General features: G+C 31.7%; 1 protein-coding gene across 1 annotated transcript; it reads left to right on the plus strand.

The window, feature by feature from the left end:
* The first annotated feature begins 3,095 nt into the window (after nucleotides 1-3,095).
* LOC143076893 (uncharacterized) lies at nucleotides 3,096-16,584 on the plus strand. The gene is made up of 2 exons (XM_076252779.1): nucleotides 3,096-3,513; nucleotides 10,261-16,584. The coding sequence occupies exons 1-2, from the start codon at nucleotides 3,230-3,232 to the stop codon at nucleotides 10,544-10,546; spliced, it is 570 nt and encodes a 189-aa protein (XP_076108894.1). The 5' UTR covers nucleotides 3,096-3,229; the 3' UTR covers nucleotides 10,547-16,584.
* The last annotated feature ends 3,729 nt before the right edge of the window (nucleotides 16,585-20,313 follow it).

The following is a 20,313-nucleotide window of genomic DNA, read 5'->3' on the forward strand; positions in this document are numbered from 1 at the left end:
ATTTTAAGTATTATCCTTTCCTCGGTTAAGATTTTTCAGATGTTTCTTCATTTCTATAAAAAAAAAAATACATTTATAAACATCTTTATAAAAGAGGGGGCGAAAGATACCCGAGTGATATTCAAACTCGTAGATCGAAAATAAACTGACAACGCCATGGCTAAAAAATAAAAAGACAAACAGACAAATAACAGTACACAAGACACAACAAAGAAAACTAAAGACTAAGCAACACGAACCCCAACAAAAACTGTGGGTGCTCTTATGTGCTCCGGAAGGGTAAGCTGATCGGCCTGCTCCACATGTGACATACACCCGTCGTGTTGCTCATGTTGTTACACACCCGGTAAATAGTATAATTTGGTAGGTCACATTCGTGGTGAAAAGGGAAGTGGATTGTCATTACGACATGTATAAGGTACATATCCGATATCATTTCCATAACGGTCAACCCCTCGTGATGGCGTCCGTAAGAATTACGAAGGGATGATTTCAACTTCACCATAAGCAGATCCTGTTCCTCGTGTGGCACCAATCGTGTTGCTTAGGTTATTACAAACCTAGTCTAATTCTGAAGGATGCAGGGGCGGATCAAGCCAATTAAAGAAAAAGGGGGAGTCTCAACCCAGGGTTCCAACTATATGTCCTCATTCAAATGCATTGATCGTCCAACTTGAAAAAATCTCCCCCCCCCCCCCCACCCAACAAAAATAGAAAAATCTGGATCTGCCACACTTGGATTAAGTGTCTTCCCATCTTATTCTTGCAAATGTGCCTCAGAGAATATAATGTACGAGTGTACACAATCTAAATCTATTTTTTATTTAAATTGTATGACTGAAACATATTCGGCTGCTCTTATCAAGACGCACTGTACTAGTGTATCTTATTTTGAACTTAAAGACATATCGAATGAAATAAACAGTGCCTTGAAAACTGAAATCAAAGCAAATTACATTATTAAGGCTATGCATTTGAATATAACAAGTCTCTAATTTAAGATACTTACTTATAGTTACTTATAGTTGATTTCCAGTACAGGATCCCTCAAGGTTCCTCTTCACCAGACTCGTAGTTTAATGTGTTTCTTATACTATTTTGACCGTGACTTCCGGATATTTCTGCTCTATATATAGTCATTATAGTATAATTCTTCGTCTGACCAATATTTGTCTAGTCGATTTTTGAATGAATTTATCGATGGTGACTTTGTTATTTTATCTGGTAGTTTGTTCCAGGTTTTAGCAATTCTAACAGAGAAAGAGTGTTTACGGATATTAGATTGGAATATTTGATGAACTACTTTATTACTGTTGGTCCTACTACTACATCTTTGTTGAGAATCGTCTGCCTTTCTTAAAAATGAGCTAACTTCTTTGTCGTAGTGTCCGTTCATTGTTTTGAAGGTTTCGATCATGTCTCCTCTTATTCTCCTATGGGATAATGTAGGTAAGCCTAGTTTTTATACGCCCGTCGTCTTTTAGACGGGGCGTATTATGGTATACCGTTGTCCGTCCGTCCGTCTGTCCGTCTGTCCGTCCGTCCGTCCGTCCGTCCGTCGTCCACACTTCGGACAATAACTCAAAAACACTTTCACCAATTTCCATGAAACTTAAGTGAATTGTTTATATCTATTGACGTAAGCTCCCTTTCGTTTTTTTTTAATTTCAGATTTTAAGTTTTGGATTTATGGGGCTTTATTCATAAAAAAGGGGGGATTTTCAACACTTCGGACAATAACTCAAAAAGGCTTTCACCAATGTCCATGAAACTTTGGTGAATTGTTTATATCTATTGATGTAAGCTCCCTTTCAATTTTTATAAATTTCAGATTTTAAGTTTTGGATTTATGGGGCTTTATTCATAAAAAAAAGGGGGGATTTTCAACACTTCGGACAATAACAAAAAAGGCTTTCACCAATGTCCATGAAACTTTGGTGAATTGTTTATATCTATTGATGTAAGCTCCCTTTCAATTTTTATAAATTTCAGATTTTAAGTTTTGGATTTATGGGGCTTTATTCATAAAAAAATGGGTGATTTTCAACACTTCGGACAATAACTCAAAAAAGCTTTCACCAATGTCCATGAAACTTTGGTGAATTGTTTATATCTATTGATGTAAGCTCCCTTTTAATTTTTATAAATTTCAGATTTTAAGTTTTGGATTTATGGGGCTTTATTCATAAAAAAAAGGGGGATTTTCAACACTTCGGACAGTAACTCAAAAAGGCTTTCACCAATGTCCATGAAACTTTGGTGAATTGTTTATATCTATTGATGTAAGCTCCCTTTCAATTTTTATAAATTTCAGATTTTACATTTCCGTGTTATGAATTTTTATGCTTAAAAAAGGGGGGATTTTCGAATTTTGGGACAATAACTAACACTTTCACAAAATTTTATGCAACTTTGATAAATTGTTTATATCTATTGACATAAGCTCCCTTTTCATTTTTATAAATTTTAGATTTTACGTTTTCTTAAGTAATGAATTTTTATACCTAAAAAAGGGGGATTTTATGAAACTTTGGTGAATATATTAATGTAACATCTCTTTTGATTTGTATATATATTTCTAGTTGATCATATAAATTCATTTAAAGCATAAAAGACAAGTTAAAAGAGCAACGGGCGTATCATGCGCTAAAGCGCAGCCCTTTATTTTAGTCTCTCTGGGTAGCTCATGTCTTTTAGCCCTGGTAGTTGTTTTGTTACCCTTCTTTGGACACCTTCTATTTTGTCTATATCTTTCTTTTTGTATGGGGACCAGACTGAGCTGGCATAGTCTAGGTGTGTTCTAACCATGGTTTTGTATAGTGGCATGAATGTCTCTATTCCCAGGTATTTAAATGTTCTTCTAAGAACTGCGAATATGGAGTTATCAAATAGTTTCCGACAATTTTAGTATTACATCTCTTTCGCAGGTAATGCCTATCTCATATTAAATATATAAAACAAGGATTCGAAATTCCTCCTATATATAATTATTTTAAAACCACAAGCCTCTGGATTTTGATCGATAGGTTTGCAATTGTCCGGAAATATCTTACGTGAATTTTCGTTTCCGATTTACATTTAGTATATTTGTTATGCTTCCGGTTAAGAAAATCTGAGAGAAAAAAAATCATAACATGACCAGAAATATATGCGCAAAATGTTGATACTTTCAGAATATTGTTAATATTTAAGTAAGATAACAGATTGGTGAACATTTAATTCGCATACCATGTCAGCTGACAAAGTAACAGACGCAAGCAAGGTCAAAGCACTGGTCAACGCCATGCACAAACAGGGCATTCGTCTTCTGGCGATGGATTTCGATCAGACATTGATATCTATTCACTCTGGTGGTCGATGGAAAGAAACAATTGAAAATCTAGTCAAAGAGGTCCGACCCTGCATGAAAGATTTGATTCCTGCTTGCCTTGAAAAGGGGATTTACGTTGCCATTGTTACCTACTCGGCACAGTCTTGGTTAATTAAAGATCTGATGAAAAATTTATATGATAGGTAAAGTTTCAGCATACAATTTACAACTATAAGTTATATGGTTTGCTAATGACCCCCTTTTGATCTGTAATGCCAGAGACCGAGTCCCCCTTTGGAATTTAAGAACACTCTATGGATTGGCAGGGGGTCAGTAGTGAACTGTATAAAGTATTTATCTCACACAGGACTTTTCAGCATTTTGCAGAAAAATAAACAATGAAATACAACAACATCATTAGATGACGTCACCATTAACAGTAGACTTGAGGTCATGAACCCCCTACATTTACATATATGATTTATAATAATAAAATAAATACATGAAATACCTTTGCCTAATTTTCAGAAAATGCCTTTATTGATCTTTGTGCTTATTTATACATGTGAGAATAGACTATGGTAACAAAAAAAATGTACATTCATAGAGTAGGCTGAAAAACAAGATAGATTCCTACTCCTTGAATATATCATGTAAGATATTGATAGGTAAATGTATTTGACCAATTTAACATTATAATTAATACCTATTGTTTTTGGAAAGGTTGCTATAGCTTGCAATAGCAATAAACTTTCTTAAGGCATCGGCCTCTAACCGGAAAAGAGACAGACTATCTTACTTTAGGAAGTGTGTCCTACTTCTAGATAATGTAGTACTGGTGTTTTAAAACTAATATTATAGAAAGATGCTTTTGAAATTTTGAGCTCTTCTATTTTAATAGCATACAGCTTGAATTAAAATGTACTGAATTTTCATAGATAAATGAAATAATTATATAATTCAACTTCATTTGAAAATGACGAACAAACACTACTTCACGGATCTGTGTCATATCCATATATGTGTGCCTCCAAACAGGAGTACTATACACTATATAATCCCAGTTTCAAAGGTTTCCTACCTTCCTCCGGTTGACGAGAAAATTAATACCTGGTATAAAATATTTCATGAATGAACATTTTTCGTCGCTTACTACGATTTTTACAAATGTTTCTGCAATAGGTAAATGCCCGAGAGTATCAGAAGTTATATCATGGTATCTCATCTCATCTCGGTCCACATTACAAACTCGGACTATAATAAACTTGGCCTTTTACATATTCGGCATGAGAATTCGTACTATAACAAAATTCGTAATTATACTAATTACTATGAAGACTCCTAAACAAAGTTTTTGCTCAGTTCTTATTATTTTTCTTCTTAGAGTCTTTTTAGTTGTATTTTGAGGGGCCAACAGAAGGTAGGAATTTACTATAGAACCATATGGGATTTTTTTTTTTAATTTTCAATAACAATAATAAATTTTATAACTTGAAAACAGTAAGTGACAGACACACATGGTTTTCAGTAATGATCACAGGACCATAAAACAAATCAAATTAATTAAATTTAGGTTAGAGTCCATGGTGTCACCCCACCCAACCCTTCATGTTTGAGAACTTAAAAACAGTCAGATCCCCACCCCTAAACCATATATATTCTTATAAGTTACAATAAAACAAATCAAATAAAATAAAAGGTGAGTCCCCTGGGGTCACTCTCAGCCCTGGTTGTTTGAGAACTTCTTAACAGTTGAGATCCCCACCCATATACCATAAATATTATTGTATGGGACAATGAAATAAATCAAATCAAATATAGAGGAACTCCAGAGGGGTCAGTCACCCCACCCCTTTCTTTTTCAAAACTTGTAAACGGTTGAGATCCCCACCCCTAAACCATGTATATTTTTGTATGTAGCAACAAAACAAATCAAAGCAAATAAAGTGGGTGTCCGTTTGGGTCAGCTGCCCCCACCCCCTCATGTTTGTGAACTTGGAAACGGTCAAGATCCCCACCCAGAAACCATATATATATTTATGTACGGGGCATCAAAACAAATCAAATAATATAAAGTGGGAGTCCCTTTGGGTTAGTGTTTGATAACTTGGAAACGGTCGAGATCCCCACCCCTAAACCATATATATTTTTTTATGGGGCAACAAAACAAATCAAATAAAATAAAGTGGGAGTCCCTTTGGGTCAGCCCCACCCCCTGTTGTTTGACGACTTGGAAATGGTCAAGATCCTTAACCCTATATATTCTTGTACTGGACACAAATCAAATGCAAAAGAAGGCGAGTCCCCAGGGGTCACTCCCACCCCCTTGATGTTTGAGAACTTGTAAACGGTTGTGATCCCCACCCACAAACCATATATATTTTTGTATGGGACAATAAAATAAATCAAATGAAATGTAGAAGAAGTCCACAGGGGTGACCCCATCCCCTTTCTTTTTGAAAACTTGTAAACGGTCGAGATTCCCACCCTATAAAACCAAATATATTCTTTTACATGTTTTATGGGGCAACAAAACAAAACAAATGAAATATAGTGGGAGTCCCTCTGTGTCATCCCAAACCCCTCATGTTTGAGAACTTGTAAACGGTTGAGATCCCCAACCCTTAACCATAAATATTCTTGTATTGGTCTATAAAACGAATAAAATGAAATATAAGGAGAGTCCTTCGGTGTAACACCACCCCATCCTGTTTTGAGAACTTGTCAACAGTCAAGATCCACCCCCTTCTTTTCGATAACTTGAAAACTGTTGAAACCCCCACACTGTGAAAGAACATATATTCTTGTACGGAATAATAAAACAAATCAGATGAAATAAAATGCTAGTCCCCTAGGGTTACTCTTACCCTTACCTCCTGCCTGTTTGGGAACTTGTAAACTGTCTAGATCCCTGCCCCTAAATCATGAATACTACTGTACATGATTTCAAGAAGATTTGAATGACATACAGGTGTTATACCTAGACGTCACTTGTGCATATCACTTTACTAGACCAGACCAATTTGTATTGGACTTTGCTTAATGTCAGGCGACCGTGGGAATGACTAATTTTGAGAGCTTTGTTTGAGAAACTTAGTAGCAGCATCCTGTTACAATTATTTCTTGATAAAGTTTTTTTTCTTTTTTAAGTAGGAAAAAAGTTAACCACGCAATCTACACATTTACACTCTATTTGAAATATTACAATCTACCATTGCAAACTTTCCACAGGTGCTTTTTTGTTATATAATAATCCAGCACTTTAAATTTAGATGATATAAAGATTGTCACGGGTATGATTTTAAAATTTTTTAATTTGTTGATTTCTATTGATACGTTTGTCAAGAGACCTATAATTATTACATTGTATTACATTGTCTTTGATCATTTTGATCAACATTATTGATGAAATATCAATTCTTAAATTCAAAGAAGATTAAGATCTGTTCCCTCATTCCCTTGCCAGTTTCAGTCATCACCTATTGAAGTCATTTTGATGTTTCCTTTGAAATTTAATAGATGTTTAATGAATTTTTCTGCAATTCTCTCTCAGTCATATTAGTAAATATTCAATTATTATTGTTATCCCTATATATAAAGGCCTGAATTGGGTTTACAGACTGGGAATAATAAACAAAGTGCAGAACAAAAGGTCAAAGAGAAAAATATTAAATTTGATGGATATTGGATATTGGATATTGGAGGGCTTAAATATAAAGAATAGAGAATAAACATGATAAAGACTTCAGGAAAAATAGTTGAAGAGAGAATTTTTTTTTTAAAAAATGAAGAAAAAGGAAATAATAAAGGACCCCAATTTATCATGAAGGCCTGAATTGGGTTTACAGACTGGGAATGGTATGCCCTTGAATTTTTACTAGATAACATTTTTGTTCGCTTTGGGAATTCCGTATATCGTCAGATTATCGGAATTCCAATGGGGACTAACTGTGCACCACTTATTGCGGACCTGTTTTTGTATTGCTATGAGTTACAATTTATGACAAAAATAAGCAAAGACCCATCGAAACAACATCTGATAAACAAATTTAATAATACTTTTAGATATTTGGATGATATTTTGGCTCTCAATAATGACGACTTCAGTATGACTATTAAAGAAATTTATCCTGCTGAACTTACTTTAAATAAAGCTAATACTAACAATGACCACTGTCCTTTCCTCGATCTTGATATCTATATCACTAACGGAAAGCTGAATACTAAAATTTATGATAAAAGAGATGATTTTTCATTTCCTATCGTTAATTATCCATATTTAGATGGTGACGTTCCCTTGTCACCATCTTACGGTGTTTATATATCTCAACTTGTACGATTCGCTCGTGTATGTAACAATGTTTTAGATTTTAACGAGAGAAATTTATGTATTACTGAAAAATTATTACACCAGGGTTTTCGATATCACAAACTAGTCAAAACATTTACTAAATTTTATCATTGGTATAAGGACATCATTCGTAAATATAGCTCAACATGCAGACTTCTTATACGTTCAGGTATTTCACATCCAATTTTTTATGGAAATATTCTTTATAAAGCACAAAGGTGTCAGTATTCACCTCAAAAACTAACAAAACCTTTGAATAGACTTATTAAGAAGGGATATACTAGTAGTTACGATACTGTTGTCAGGTCATTAAAGATTGCATATTTTGGCGTTAATATTGATTCACTTATAGGGTCTTTGCATCGGAACTAAACACATTTATTCAAAAACCAGTTGTTGGCATGACACGGGTTATGTTCTTCTCATATATGTTATGATGGTATGATACTAAACCCCTAACGGGAAGGATTGTGCCTGATGTTCATATGATGAAATCATAATCTTTCAGTCAGTTTAATTGAAGTCTGGAGCTGGCATGTCAGTTAACTGCTAGTAGTCTGTTGTTATTTATGTATTATTGTCATTTTGTTTATTTTCTTTGGTTACATCTTCTGACATCAGACTCGGACTTCTCTTGGACTGAATTTTTAATGTATTATTTTAATTTTAGTTTCTTGTGTACAATTTGGAAATTAGTATGGCGTTCATTATCACTGAACTAGTATATATTTGTTTAGGGGCCAGCTGAAGGACGCCTCCGGGTGCGGGAATTTCTCGCTACATTGAAGACCTGTTGGTGACCTTCTGCTGTTGTTTTTTTCAATGGTCGGGTTGTTGTCTCTTTGGCACATTCCCCGTTTCCATTCTCAATTTTATTATAACAATTGCAAAATAAAGGGCAAACAAATGTTTTAAATACAAAAATACTGAAAAAAAGGATATCTGAATAATGATGTTAAACAATTCTGTACATTTGAGAATTTTATATAATTTTGTTTTCATTAATTTCTCCATTACGAACAGACAGATGTTCATAATTTTAAGTTGAATCTTTTTTGAGTTTTTAATAATTTTAAATGATTAACATAAATTTAGGTTTTATACCGATAAAAAAAATCCAGTTTATGCTTAAGATTTAAAAAAAAAACATAAAAAGTACAAACTGATAAGCTATGTATAAATTAATTTTTTTCCTAAGGGAATCTTTTTTTTTAAATCTTTAAAAAGATTGAAATAATAGTATCACTAGTTACTTAGAAAATGTGTGTTAAACATGTTCAAAATCTTGCTTCTTAAATAAATGTACAATAAATTTAATTTCCAGATCAGTACATGTACAGTATATATATAAGCCTCAAATCTATGTCCTTTCCACAAATCTATGTCCTTTTTAATATTGTGTCATAGACGTTCCAAATCTATGTCCTGTATTGTCTCACATCTATGTCCTTTATTTACTCAAATCTATGGCCATTTTTGGCTCAAATCTATGTCCTTTCATTGACGTAAACATAACAAAACGTCATCAAGTAAACAATGAAAAGTTAACAATTACAGGTGTAAGTACGACCTTTAACACGGAGCATTAACTCATACCGAACAAACATTGAACAAGTGGTTTATACGACAAAAGATTTTGTGATATCATAAATTCTGACCTTTGAAGCCATTATACATGTTATATAGATCTATTAATTCATATTAACTAACATGATAAGTATACGTAATAAGCTTGTTTTTCATATGGAATATATAGGGTTATGATAAATTTCCATATTAAATCCTATTATTTAGTCCAGTAATACTTTGATATTTGCTTCTCTCGTGTTTATAATACATGTAATAAATAGTATTTTAATTGTAGTACTAGTGCATAAATGTTTTTATAGTGTGTTTAAAAATCTTGCTTAAATCTCCTTGTTGTAAAATTTGGGGACACAAAAATGAGAGTTTGGATGGGGTTCAGTGTTCTCCCCAGATACTTTATTAAGCATCCTGGTAAACAGTTGAAATTTAAATAACATCTTGTTTCTAAAAATTATATCATCACATAGATAACAAAATTTATAAGAAACCCAATTCAAATAGCATCACATTTAAGATTATAGCATCACAATACCATGATGCTAAAAGGCCCTTTAGTGAAAACACTGGGGTTTACAGAATAGAGAGTTACAGGGAAAAATTACATAAAACCAGGGGCGGATCCAGCCATTTAAAAAAGGGGGGTTCCAACTATATGTCCCCATTCAAATGCACTGAGCGGCCAAAAAAAAGGGGGGTTCCATCCCTTGACCCCCCTGGATATGCCACTGAAAACTATAAAGAATACAGAAATGAAGAGCCCCCCCCCCCCCCCCCCCCCCTTCCATAACAACAACATGATCAAGACAAATATTTCCATTTGATTTAATAAGATTATTATTTATTAGTGTTTCAAGATTGTTTATCATATTAAAATGTTTTCTCTTATTTTTTTACAGAGATGCATCGAAAGAAGTTGGAAGAAGAAATACTTAATGTCATATTATTGTATATTGGTGTTTCAAGAGTAAAGTACATGTACATGTATATTGAGGTGTTTCTTTTTCTTTTACAGAGATGCATCGAAGGTAGTAGTGAGAGGGAACACAGCCGACTTTTTGGAGAGGAATAATTATGAAATAAATGGAAAAGAGGCTCATATTACTGATGTATTAACATGTTTGTACAAAAATAGACATGAAATTATTAAGCCAAATGAGGTCATCCTGTTCGACGATGACACAGACAATACGAATGAAGCCAAAAAATTTGGACACTGGGCAGTGGAAGTGAAAGATGACATTTCTTACGACACATTCACAGAAATCTCAGCAATGTTTCAGTCTAAAAGCTCAAAGTAATTGATGTTGTTTCATACTGTTTAATGATTGTGATATGATGTGATATTGTCAAAGCATATAAAGGGAGCTACCATTTGATTTTTATGGGGGGGCTAGGATGAAAAATTTTGTCCTGCATTTTTTTTAGCTGTAATCTCTGTCCTGCCTTTTTATTTTTCACTCTGTTCGGTCCTGCCTTTTTTTTTTTTTAGTTTATCCTGACTTTTTTTTACCTAAATTGTCGTCCTGACTTTTTTTTTTTGCAAGTGTCTCATCCTGCCTTTTTTTTTAATCAAAATTCCTGTCCTGCCTATTTTTTTCAAATTTCATCCTAGCCCCCCCATAAAAATCAAATGGTAGCTCCCTAAACAAACCCAGTGACATATTTTTTCCATTTTTGATTGTTAATCTGTAGATGCTATGTGGACACTTTGCTTATAAATATGGATTTGACACCATGTACTGTAAATTATAGTTTTTGAAGGTGTACACAATTGGTCCCAGCTCAAGGATTTCAAAATTCCCAAAAAGAAGAATGAGTGCCGTCAGTTCTTTGTTAAATTTAAGCGAGGGAATATGATCTGTATTTTTATTAGATCTTATGTTTTTCATCATTTTACATTTAAAGCAAGTTCAATATTGTTATACCAGAAATCTTTCATTTTATGTACAAGTATTAATATTTTTTTATGGAAAAATAGGGTATTCACATTTTTCCTATAAAACATATTATACATACTGAGGCTTTGTTTTTCCACAAGAAACATGAGAAAATATTTGATGAAATGATTTGAAATAATCAACATGATCAAAGGCAACAAGCCTTGATTTTCCTATGGAGCAGTCTAAATATTTTTCCTAGTGCTCTTATATGTTTTGAAAGTGTTATAACTCTTAAGTAAAGTGTCATGATTTGCCAATTTTTTGTTTGTCATTTAATTTGCTTTTTTAAAGTCATGTGACATGTGTGATGAAATAGCGAAAAACGTTGCAAATTCAATCTGATGCTAGTTCAGATTTCACTATATAGAGTGCCATATTTTACAAGTTTTCAAGAATAAAGTATTATTAATTTACATGCACAGTGCTATAAATGAGTATAATTGATTGATCAAAGATACATGTACATGGTAAAAATTCTGTCATTATTTTATTTGCATTCATGTTTTTTCCCCCATTTATTCAACACTATACAGATCCGGGAATAAACAGAATACATATGTCAAATTAATATTTGTTTTTTGTTGTTTTTTGTTTATAATTATACTTTGTTCATCAAATTTGGATGAAATTTATTTTCTGTAGAATAATTGTACTTGTCCCAACGGACAAGCTTGATACAGCTTTTACTTGTCTGACCTTTTTTCCTTCTGGTACCGGACAATCGGACAAGCATTATTGTCGAGGCCTGATCCCAAAATATTATGTAACACATTGAATGTTTATGTGTTGTATATGTAAAATTGTTTTTTTTAAACATTAGAAGGTCTAAAAAATTTTGATCTTACAGCATTAATAGTGAGTTAATGAAAAAATGAAGAATTTTATAAACTTTAAAATTGTTTAACTTGGAAATTCATGGCATTATAAGTTATTTTTATATCAAAACATTGAAAATGAAAGTGCAAGGTAAACCAGCTTTAACGAAAAGAAAATGTTCAGAAACCAGTTATCAATAAAATAATTCTGAACTGTTCTTTAAAAAAATATACATATGAGTATTTCAGAGTTCATGTTTGCACACCCTTCCATGGGATTTGAGATACCCCCTTTTTAGCGGGATTCATGTTGCTCAGACTTTACTTTTTATACCCCCGCTTTAAAAAAGGGGGGGTATACTGTTTTACCTCTGTCTGTCAGTCCGTCCGTCCGTCAGTCCGTCCATCAGTCCGTCCGTCCGTCCGTCCATCAGTCCGTCAGTCAGTCCGTCCCATGAAACTTTCGTCACATTTTTCTCAGGAACTACACATCCACCCTTTCTGTAATTTGGTATCAACATTTATATATGTTAGCCATACCGTGTGATGCGTTTTCAGATTCATCACTTGACAACTTCCTGTTTACCAAACACTTGTATGATTTTACACATGATAGCCAAGTTGAAAATTTTCGTCACATTTTTCTCAGCAACTACAATACAAGGATTTCTGAAATTTGGTTTCAGTATTTATATAAGTCAGCTATACCGTGTGATGCGTTTTCAGATTCATCACTCGACAACTTCCTGTTTACCGAACACTTGTATGATTTTACACATGATAGCCAAGTTGAAAATTTTCGTCACATTTTTCTCAGGAACTACAATACAAGGATTTCTGAAATTTGGTTTCAGGATTTATATAAGTCAGCTATACCGTGTGATGCGTTTTCAGATTCATCACTTGACAACTTCCTGTTTACCGAACACTTGCATATTTTTACACTATTAATATTATCCACTTGCGGCGGGGGTATCATCAGTGAGCAGTAGCTCGCAGTTTCACTTGTTTATGTTGTGTTTTTTTTATATTCACATGCAGGTCTGTTGGTTGTTTTTTTCATATTTAGTCATGGCATTGTCACTTCTTTTTCAACTTGGGAGTTTGAATATCACAATAGTATTATTCACCTCTATCTTGTCCAACCTAAAGACATTACCAAATCTATAGATCTATAAAATATTGGTACTACATGTACATGTACTTGGATATATAGATCAGGATATATATAGAAGACATATCATAGGGCATTTTACAGTATTAATTAACACAGTTTGTTTAAGGGCATATCATACAGTTTTGATTCCATATTGAAAATTTGCTGATTATTTGCCTATAGTTTATTTTTTCCCTGATTAAATCAAATATGTAATAAAAAATATACCTTCATGTACTACTTATTGAGTAAGATTCGGTCCAAATTTTATATATTTGCTCAAAATTCGGATTTGTGAACATATTTTTCAATGTTTTTCCTTCGACAAAAATACATAACTTTTTGTCGAGCCTTTGACTTAAGTCGAAAAAGCGAGACTAAGCAATCCTACATTCTGTCGTCGGCGTCGTCGTTGTCGGCGGCGGCGTCCACAAATATTCACTCTGTGGTTAAAGTTTTTGAAATTTTAATAACTTTCTTAAACTATACTGAATTTCTACCAAACTTGGACAGAAGCTTGTTTATGATCATAAGAAAGTATCCAGAAGTAAATTTTGTAAAAATAAAATTCCATTTTTTCCGTATTTTACTTATAAATGGACTTAGTTTTTCTGCGAGGAAACATTACATTCACTCTGTGGTTAAAGTTTTTAAAATTTTAATAACTTTCATAAACTATCCTTGATATGTACCAAACTAGGACAGAAGCTTGTTTATGATCATAAAATAGTATCAAGAAGAAAATGTTGTGAAAATAAATTTCCACTTTTCCGTATTTTACTTATAAATGGACTTAGTTTTTCTGCGAGGAAACATTACATTCACTCTGTGGTTAAAGTTTTTAAAATTTTAATAACTTTCATAAACTATCCTTGATTTGTACCAAACTTTGACAGAAGCTTGTTTATGATCATAAGATAGTATCAAGAAGAAAATTTTGTGAAAAAAAAATTCACTTTTTCCGTATTTTACTTATAAATGGACTTAGTTTTTTTGCCAGAAACAAAACATTCACTCTGTGGTTTAAGTTTTTAAAATTTTTATAATGTTCTTAAACTATCCTGGATTTCTACCAAACTTAGACAAAAGCTTATTTCTGATCATAAGATATTATTCAGAAGTAAATTTTGTAAAAAAAAATTCACTTTTTCCGTATTTTACTTATAAATGGACTTAGTTTTTCTTCCAGTTAACATTACATACAGTCTGCAGTTAAAGTTTATAAAACATTTATTAGATTCATAAACTATCCTGGATTTTTTTACCAAACTTAGAAGCTTCTTTCAATCAAAAGACAGTATCGTGAGGGAAATTTTTATTGATGTTTTTCCTCATTATGTTGAGTCTGCGATTAACAGAAAAAGTAAGCGAGACACCGGGTTCCATGGAACCCTTACAAATTTTTTTTTTTTCAAAGATAAAACACAAGCTGTTCTTTTGTTGAATTATTTGTAAATTCTTTTTTATTAAAATGTCTTTTAAATTTGTGCAATTTGTTTTTCAAATAACTCTCATTTATCAAATGTTCACGAATGGAGAAAAAAACGTGCAATTTCACTATTTGCGTTTTCATGAAAATTGGCACACATAATCTTGTTACGTAATCAAATCAAATGACATTTTAAAAAAGAGGGGTCCCTGAACTCGTTTTCAAGTTAGATAGATTGAATGATAAAAAATATATAAGGATTGAATAATAAATTAAATGTCTTTTTATTTTTATTTTTGTGTAATTCTCTAAAGGCTTAGGTCAAGTCCATGTTCATGATTGAATTCAGTTGTCATTGTTGTAAAGGCCAAACTATAATTTATACCATAGTCATATACCAGAGTGAGTTTGAAGTTATCGTATACAGTCGAGGTCCTTTGTTTGATAATATATACATTTTATTGTTTGAAGACATTAACTTCTTTCTTAATTTTCATTATATATTTTCATTGAAAATCGCGCATACATCTCAGACATCCCAACAATTAAATAATTTTGTTTGTACAAATGAACGATACTGTATTGTTTAGCAAAGAGAGAAATTGAGTGCAAGTGAACAGTTATTTGCCCTGTCAACTCACAAAATATATACTTAAATCTTAATTTTCTATAATTATTAGTTATCTTGGAAAATAGCCTCAGTATATGAACATTAGTTGATGTGACATTTTGATTCAGGCTTTATTTCTCTTGATAAATGTCAAAACTATTATGATACTATATGTTTTGTATGCTTATAGTGTGTCCTACTTTTTGTGACATTTCTAATTTCAATTTTTAGAGTTTTTGGTTATTCATACTTTAATATCTATGTTTTAGTCCTATGAAATTTATTTTTAAATAATTTAATTTTGGATGTAATGCGTCTTCTGATTGGCTGATGTTATTTTGTTATGAGCCCATAGACATAATTATATAATTTAGTCATGTGACCGTGACGTCATCAACATTTTTTCATGGTTTTCTATGGTTAAAATTGAATTTAGAATTAAATTATAAGAAATGACTGTAATATTTTTTCTGTCTATTCGAAATAACATAAAAAATGTGGTGCACACTGTTAAATAACCCGCTACGTGCGTTATTCAGTGTGCACCACATTTTTTATGTTATTTCTTCATAGACAGAAAAAAATATTACAGTCATTCCTTAAATGTCAAATATGCTTAAACATGCACATTAATGAGGAAAATCAAAAACAGGAAAAGTTCATAATATTTGAAGTTGAATATATATCAGAAAATAAGACATGTGATATATTACAGATAAAATGAAAAATAAATTTTTTTTTTTTTTTGATAATTGTAATTTGTTAACCATGATCATCTTGGATCCAACCTCAGTGTTTATGGATTGAAAATGTGTTGTTCTTTGTAATTTATTTATTAGTTCAAAGAAAATTTTTTTTTTATTTTACATACTCTCAAAAACTCAAGTTGTTTTGGTCCTTATGGGAAAAATGAAAAGATTAAGTTAAGATTATAAATTTTTGTTGCGAAAAGTGTTGAAACTTTTAAACTTTTTTTGAAGTAGAATTTATAAGTTAAATTAAAAATCATTACTTAATATTAAAATTACAGAAAGATTGGAAGTAAAATAGTAAGAAAACTGAAATTCTCAAAGGTTGTGATATTGAAAATGTGATTAAACTTTTGTAAAAGTGTTGTTTTTAATCTTTACAGTTGATTTATATATAAAAAAATATACTCAGTTGTAATTAACTTAAACTATTAACCGAAAGGGGAAATTATTTCCTCAAACTTTTTGTACTGATCATAAATACATATTTTCAGAAATAACCTATTATCTTTTTCATTGTTTAAGAAAAATTATTCCCTCCAGATCGTCTTTGTTGTTAGGATGCTCAAGTACATATAAATCTGTGAAATATGTTACCTATCTTCATGCTTGTTGAAATAAATGAGTAAAAACAAAATTTTTATATTTTTTTATTGAACAACTGTGTTTACTTTTTTTCTATACATGTCATTCGCGTTTTTAGAATCTAAAGAACTCTGGGTAATCTCATTGTTCGTACACCAAAATGAAAATAACGTTACGTCATTGGTTTAATTTTCATTGTTTAATACAATCACGATGGTTTGGTGTACGTTTTTGTAAATATTACCCATATTACTCATAATGCATTCGATTCTGAGTGAATTGACAGACCCCCTACTACAACTTGTTTATGACCCCTATCTCAACTTATACACACTGTGTATTACCACAAAAACATATCAAGATTGAATTTTGGTGGCCCTAATTATAGTGCTCTAGAGTTAATATGCTCTTTTACAAATGGAAAATTTCAGCAGTTTTCATTTCTGTTCTCTAGCTATAGTTTACCGCTACAAAATATGAAATTTATACACACTGCTAATTACCTCAAAACACAGATCAAGTTTGAATATTTGTGACATCAATTTTTCTGTTCGAGAGTTATCCCCCTTTACAAATTGAAAAATAAGTATTTTTTTCTTTCTGTTCTCTAACTTAGGTTTGCCTCAAATGATGATATGAAACTGATGCACAATGTTTATAACCACATTACACAAATCAAGGTTGAATTTTGGTGGTGTCACTGTTACTTTTCTAGAGTTATGCCCCTTTTACAAATACAAAAATCAATGAATATTTCGTTTCCATTCTGTAACTTAAGTTTGCCTCAACCGAATGTTTTATTGGTGAGCACAGTAAATAAAATTAAATCAGAATGCAAAGAATTATCCATTTTAAAATAATATTATTTTTCAAACTTACACCAGATTATTTTTTTATAATTAAAAATTTAGAATCCCACTTCTGACTACAATTAAGAAGTCATACCAACACTCTACCAAGGCTGGTACCTGACCATTATTTGTATAGTCCAAAGGCTTACTGAATAGTTTAAGGAGGGAACCAACCTACTCACTACCCAGCTCCACAATGGGCTGACTGCAATGACAAAACCTGCTTGAACAAAAGTGTAAGCTGATAAAATGCATCTTATGTGAATTTTTTTTTCTGAATTTTAACATTTGAAATAAAAGATGTGAATTTCTTTGGGTTGCAGCCTTTTTTACTTTAAATTTGTTAAGTTGGTGAAGGTAAAACTTTTGTTGAATTGAAATATATATAACACCAGTATATGCCTTTTGTATTATAATTTATTGTTTATTTTCAAGCACAAATTGTTTAATTTACTGGGTACATATTCATTCTTCCATTGAAAGTGTTCAGTATCTGGTATGTTTTGAAAATATCAAGTATACACATCACTTCATTATATATATACTGATTACAGAACAGAACGATCCCGAATACAGTAAACTTATCAAGTATACACATCACTTCATTATATATACTGATTACAGAACAGAACGATCCCGAATACAGTAAACTTATCAAGTATACACATCACTTCATTATATATATACTGATTACAGAACAGAACGATCCCGAATACAGTAAACTTATCAAGTATACACATCACTTCATCATATATACTGATTACAGAACAGAACGATCCCGAATACAGTAAACTTATCAAGTATACACATCACTTCATTATATATATACTGATTACAGAACAGAACGATCCCGAATACAGTAAACTTATCAAGTATACACATCACTTCATTATATATACTGATTACAGAACAGAACGATCATGTCCTGAATACAGTAAACTTATCAAGTATACACATCACTTCATTATATATATACTGATTACAGAACAGAACGATCCCGAATACAGTAAACTTATCAAGTATACACATCACTTCATTATATATACTGATTACAGAACAGAACGATCATGTCCTGAATACAGTAAACTTATCAAGTATACACATCACTTCATTATATATATACTGATTACAGAACAGAACGATCCCGAATACAGTAAACTTATCAAGTATACACATCACTTCATTATATATATATACTGATTACAGAACAGAACGATCCCGAATACAGTAAACTTATCAAGTATACACATCACTTCATTATATATATACTGATTACAGAACAGAACGATCCCGAATACAGTAAACTTATCAAGTATACACATCACTTCATTATATATACTGATTACAGAACAGAACGATCCCGAATACAGTAAACTTATCAAGTATACACATCACTTCATTATATATACTAATTACAGAACAGAACGATCCCGAATACAGTAAACTTATCAAGTATACACATCACTTCATTATATATATACTGATTACAGAACAGAACGATCCCGAATACAGTAAACTAATCAAGTATACACATCACTTCATTATATATATACTGATTACAGAACAGAACGATCCCGAATACAGTAAACTTATCAAATATACACATCACTTCATTATATATACTGATTACAGAAGAGATCGATCCCGAATACAGTAAACTTATCAAGTATACACATCACTTCATTATATATATACTGATTACAGAACAGAACGATCCTGAATACAGTAAACTTATCAAGTATACACATCATTTCATTATATATACTGATTACAGAACAGAACGATCCCGAATACAGTAAACTTATCAAGTATACACATCACTTCATTATATATATACTGATTACAGAACAGAACGATCCTGAATACAGTAAACTTATCAAGTATACACATCACTTCATTATATATACTGATTACAGAACAGAACTATCCCGAATACAGTAAACTTATCAAGTATACACATCACTTCATTATATATACTGATTACAGAACAGAACGATCCTGAATACAGTAAACTTATCAAGTATACACATCACTTCATTATATATATACTGATTACAGAACAGAACGATCCCGAATACAGTAAACTTATCAAGTATACACATCACTTCATTATATATACTGATTACAGAACAGAACGATCCTGAATACAGTAAACTTATCAAGTATACACATCACTTCATTATATATATACTGATTACAGAACAGAACGATCCCGAATACAGTAAACTTATCAAGTATACACATCACTTCATTATATATACTGATTACAGAACAGAACGATCCTGAATACAGTAAACTTATCAAGTATACACATATATACTGATTACAGAACAGAACGATCCCGAATACAGTAAACTTATCAAGTATACACATCACTTCATTATATATACTGATTACAGAACAGAACGATCCTGAATACAGTAAACTTATCAAGTATACACATCACTTCATTATATATATACTGATTACAGAACAGAACGATCCCGAATACAGTAAACTTATCAAGTATAGTTACAGAATAACCACTATCTTTTAAAGATATAGAAGAATTAAGAGAATACAAAAATGACAACATGAATGAAGGACCCTTTTTCATACACTCATATATATTGCACAAAATACGTCCTCAGAAATCATGTATCTTATTTTACAACGTTATAAATTATTGCAACCGTTTAAATTATTTACATGTCCAGTTGTTGAATTTTCAAATGTCGATGTCATTATAGATGTATAATAATCGATGGTCTAAATGGGGTTTATAGAATATACAACATTGAAATAACACTACAGAAAATGGCAAAAAAACAAATAGAGGATTGGAAAACTAGACACACAAAAAAAAAAGGATGGAGGAAACCAGACAAGAAAAAGGAGGGGGAAAATAAACACACAAAAAAATGTGATAGGAAAACTAAACACGCAACAAT

Source organism: Mytilus galloprovincialis, chromosome 5 (assembly GCF_965363235.1).
Source record: "Mytilus galloprovincialis chromosome 5, xbMytGall1.hap1.1, whole genome shotgun sequence".
Lineage (NCBI taxonomy): Eukaryota > Metazoa > Mollusca > Bivalvia > Mytilida > Mytilidae > Mytilus > Mytilus galloprovincialis.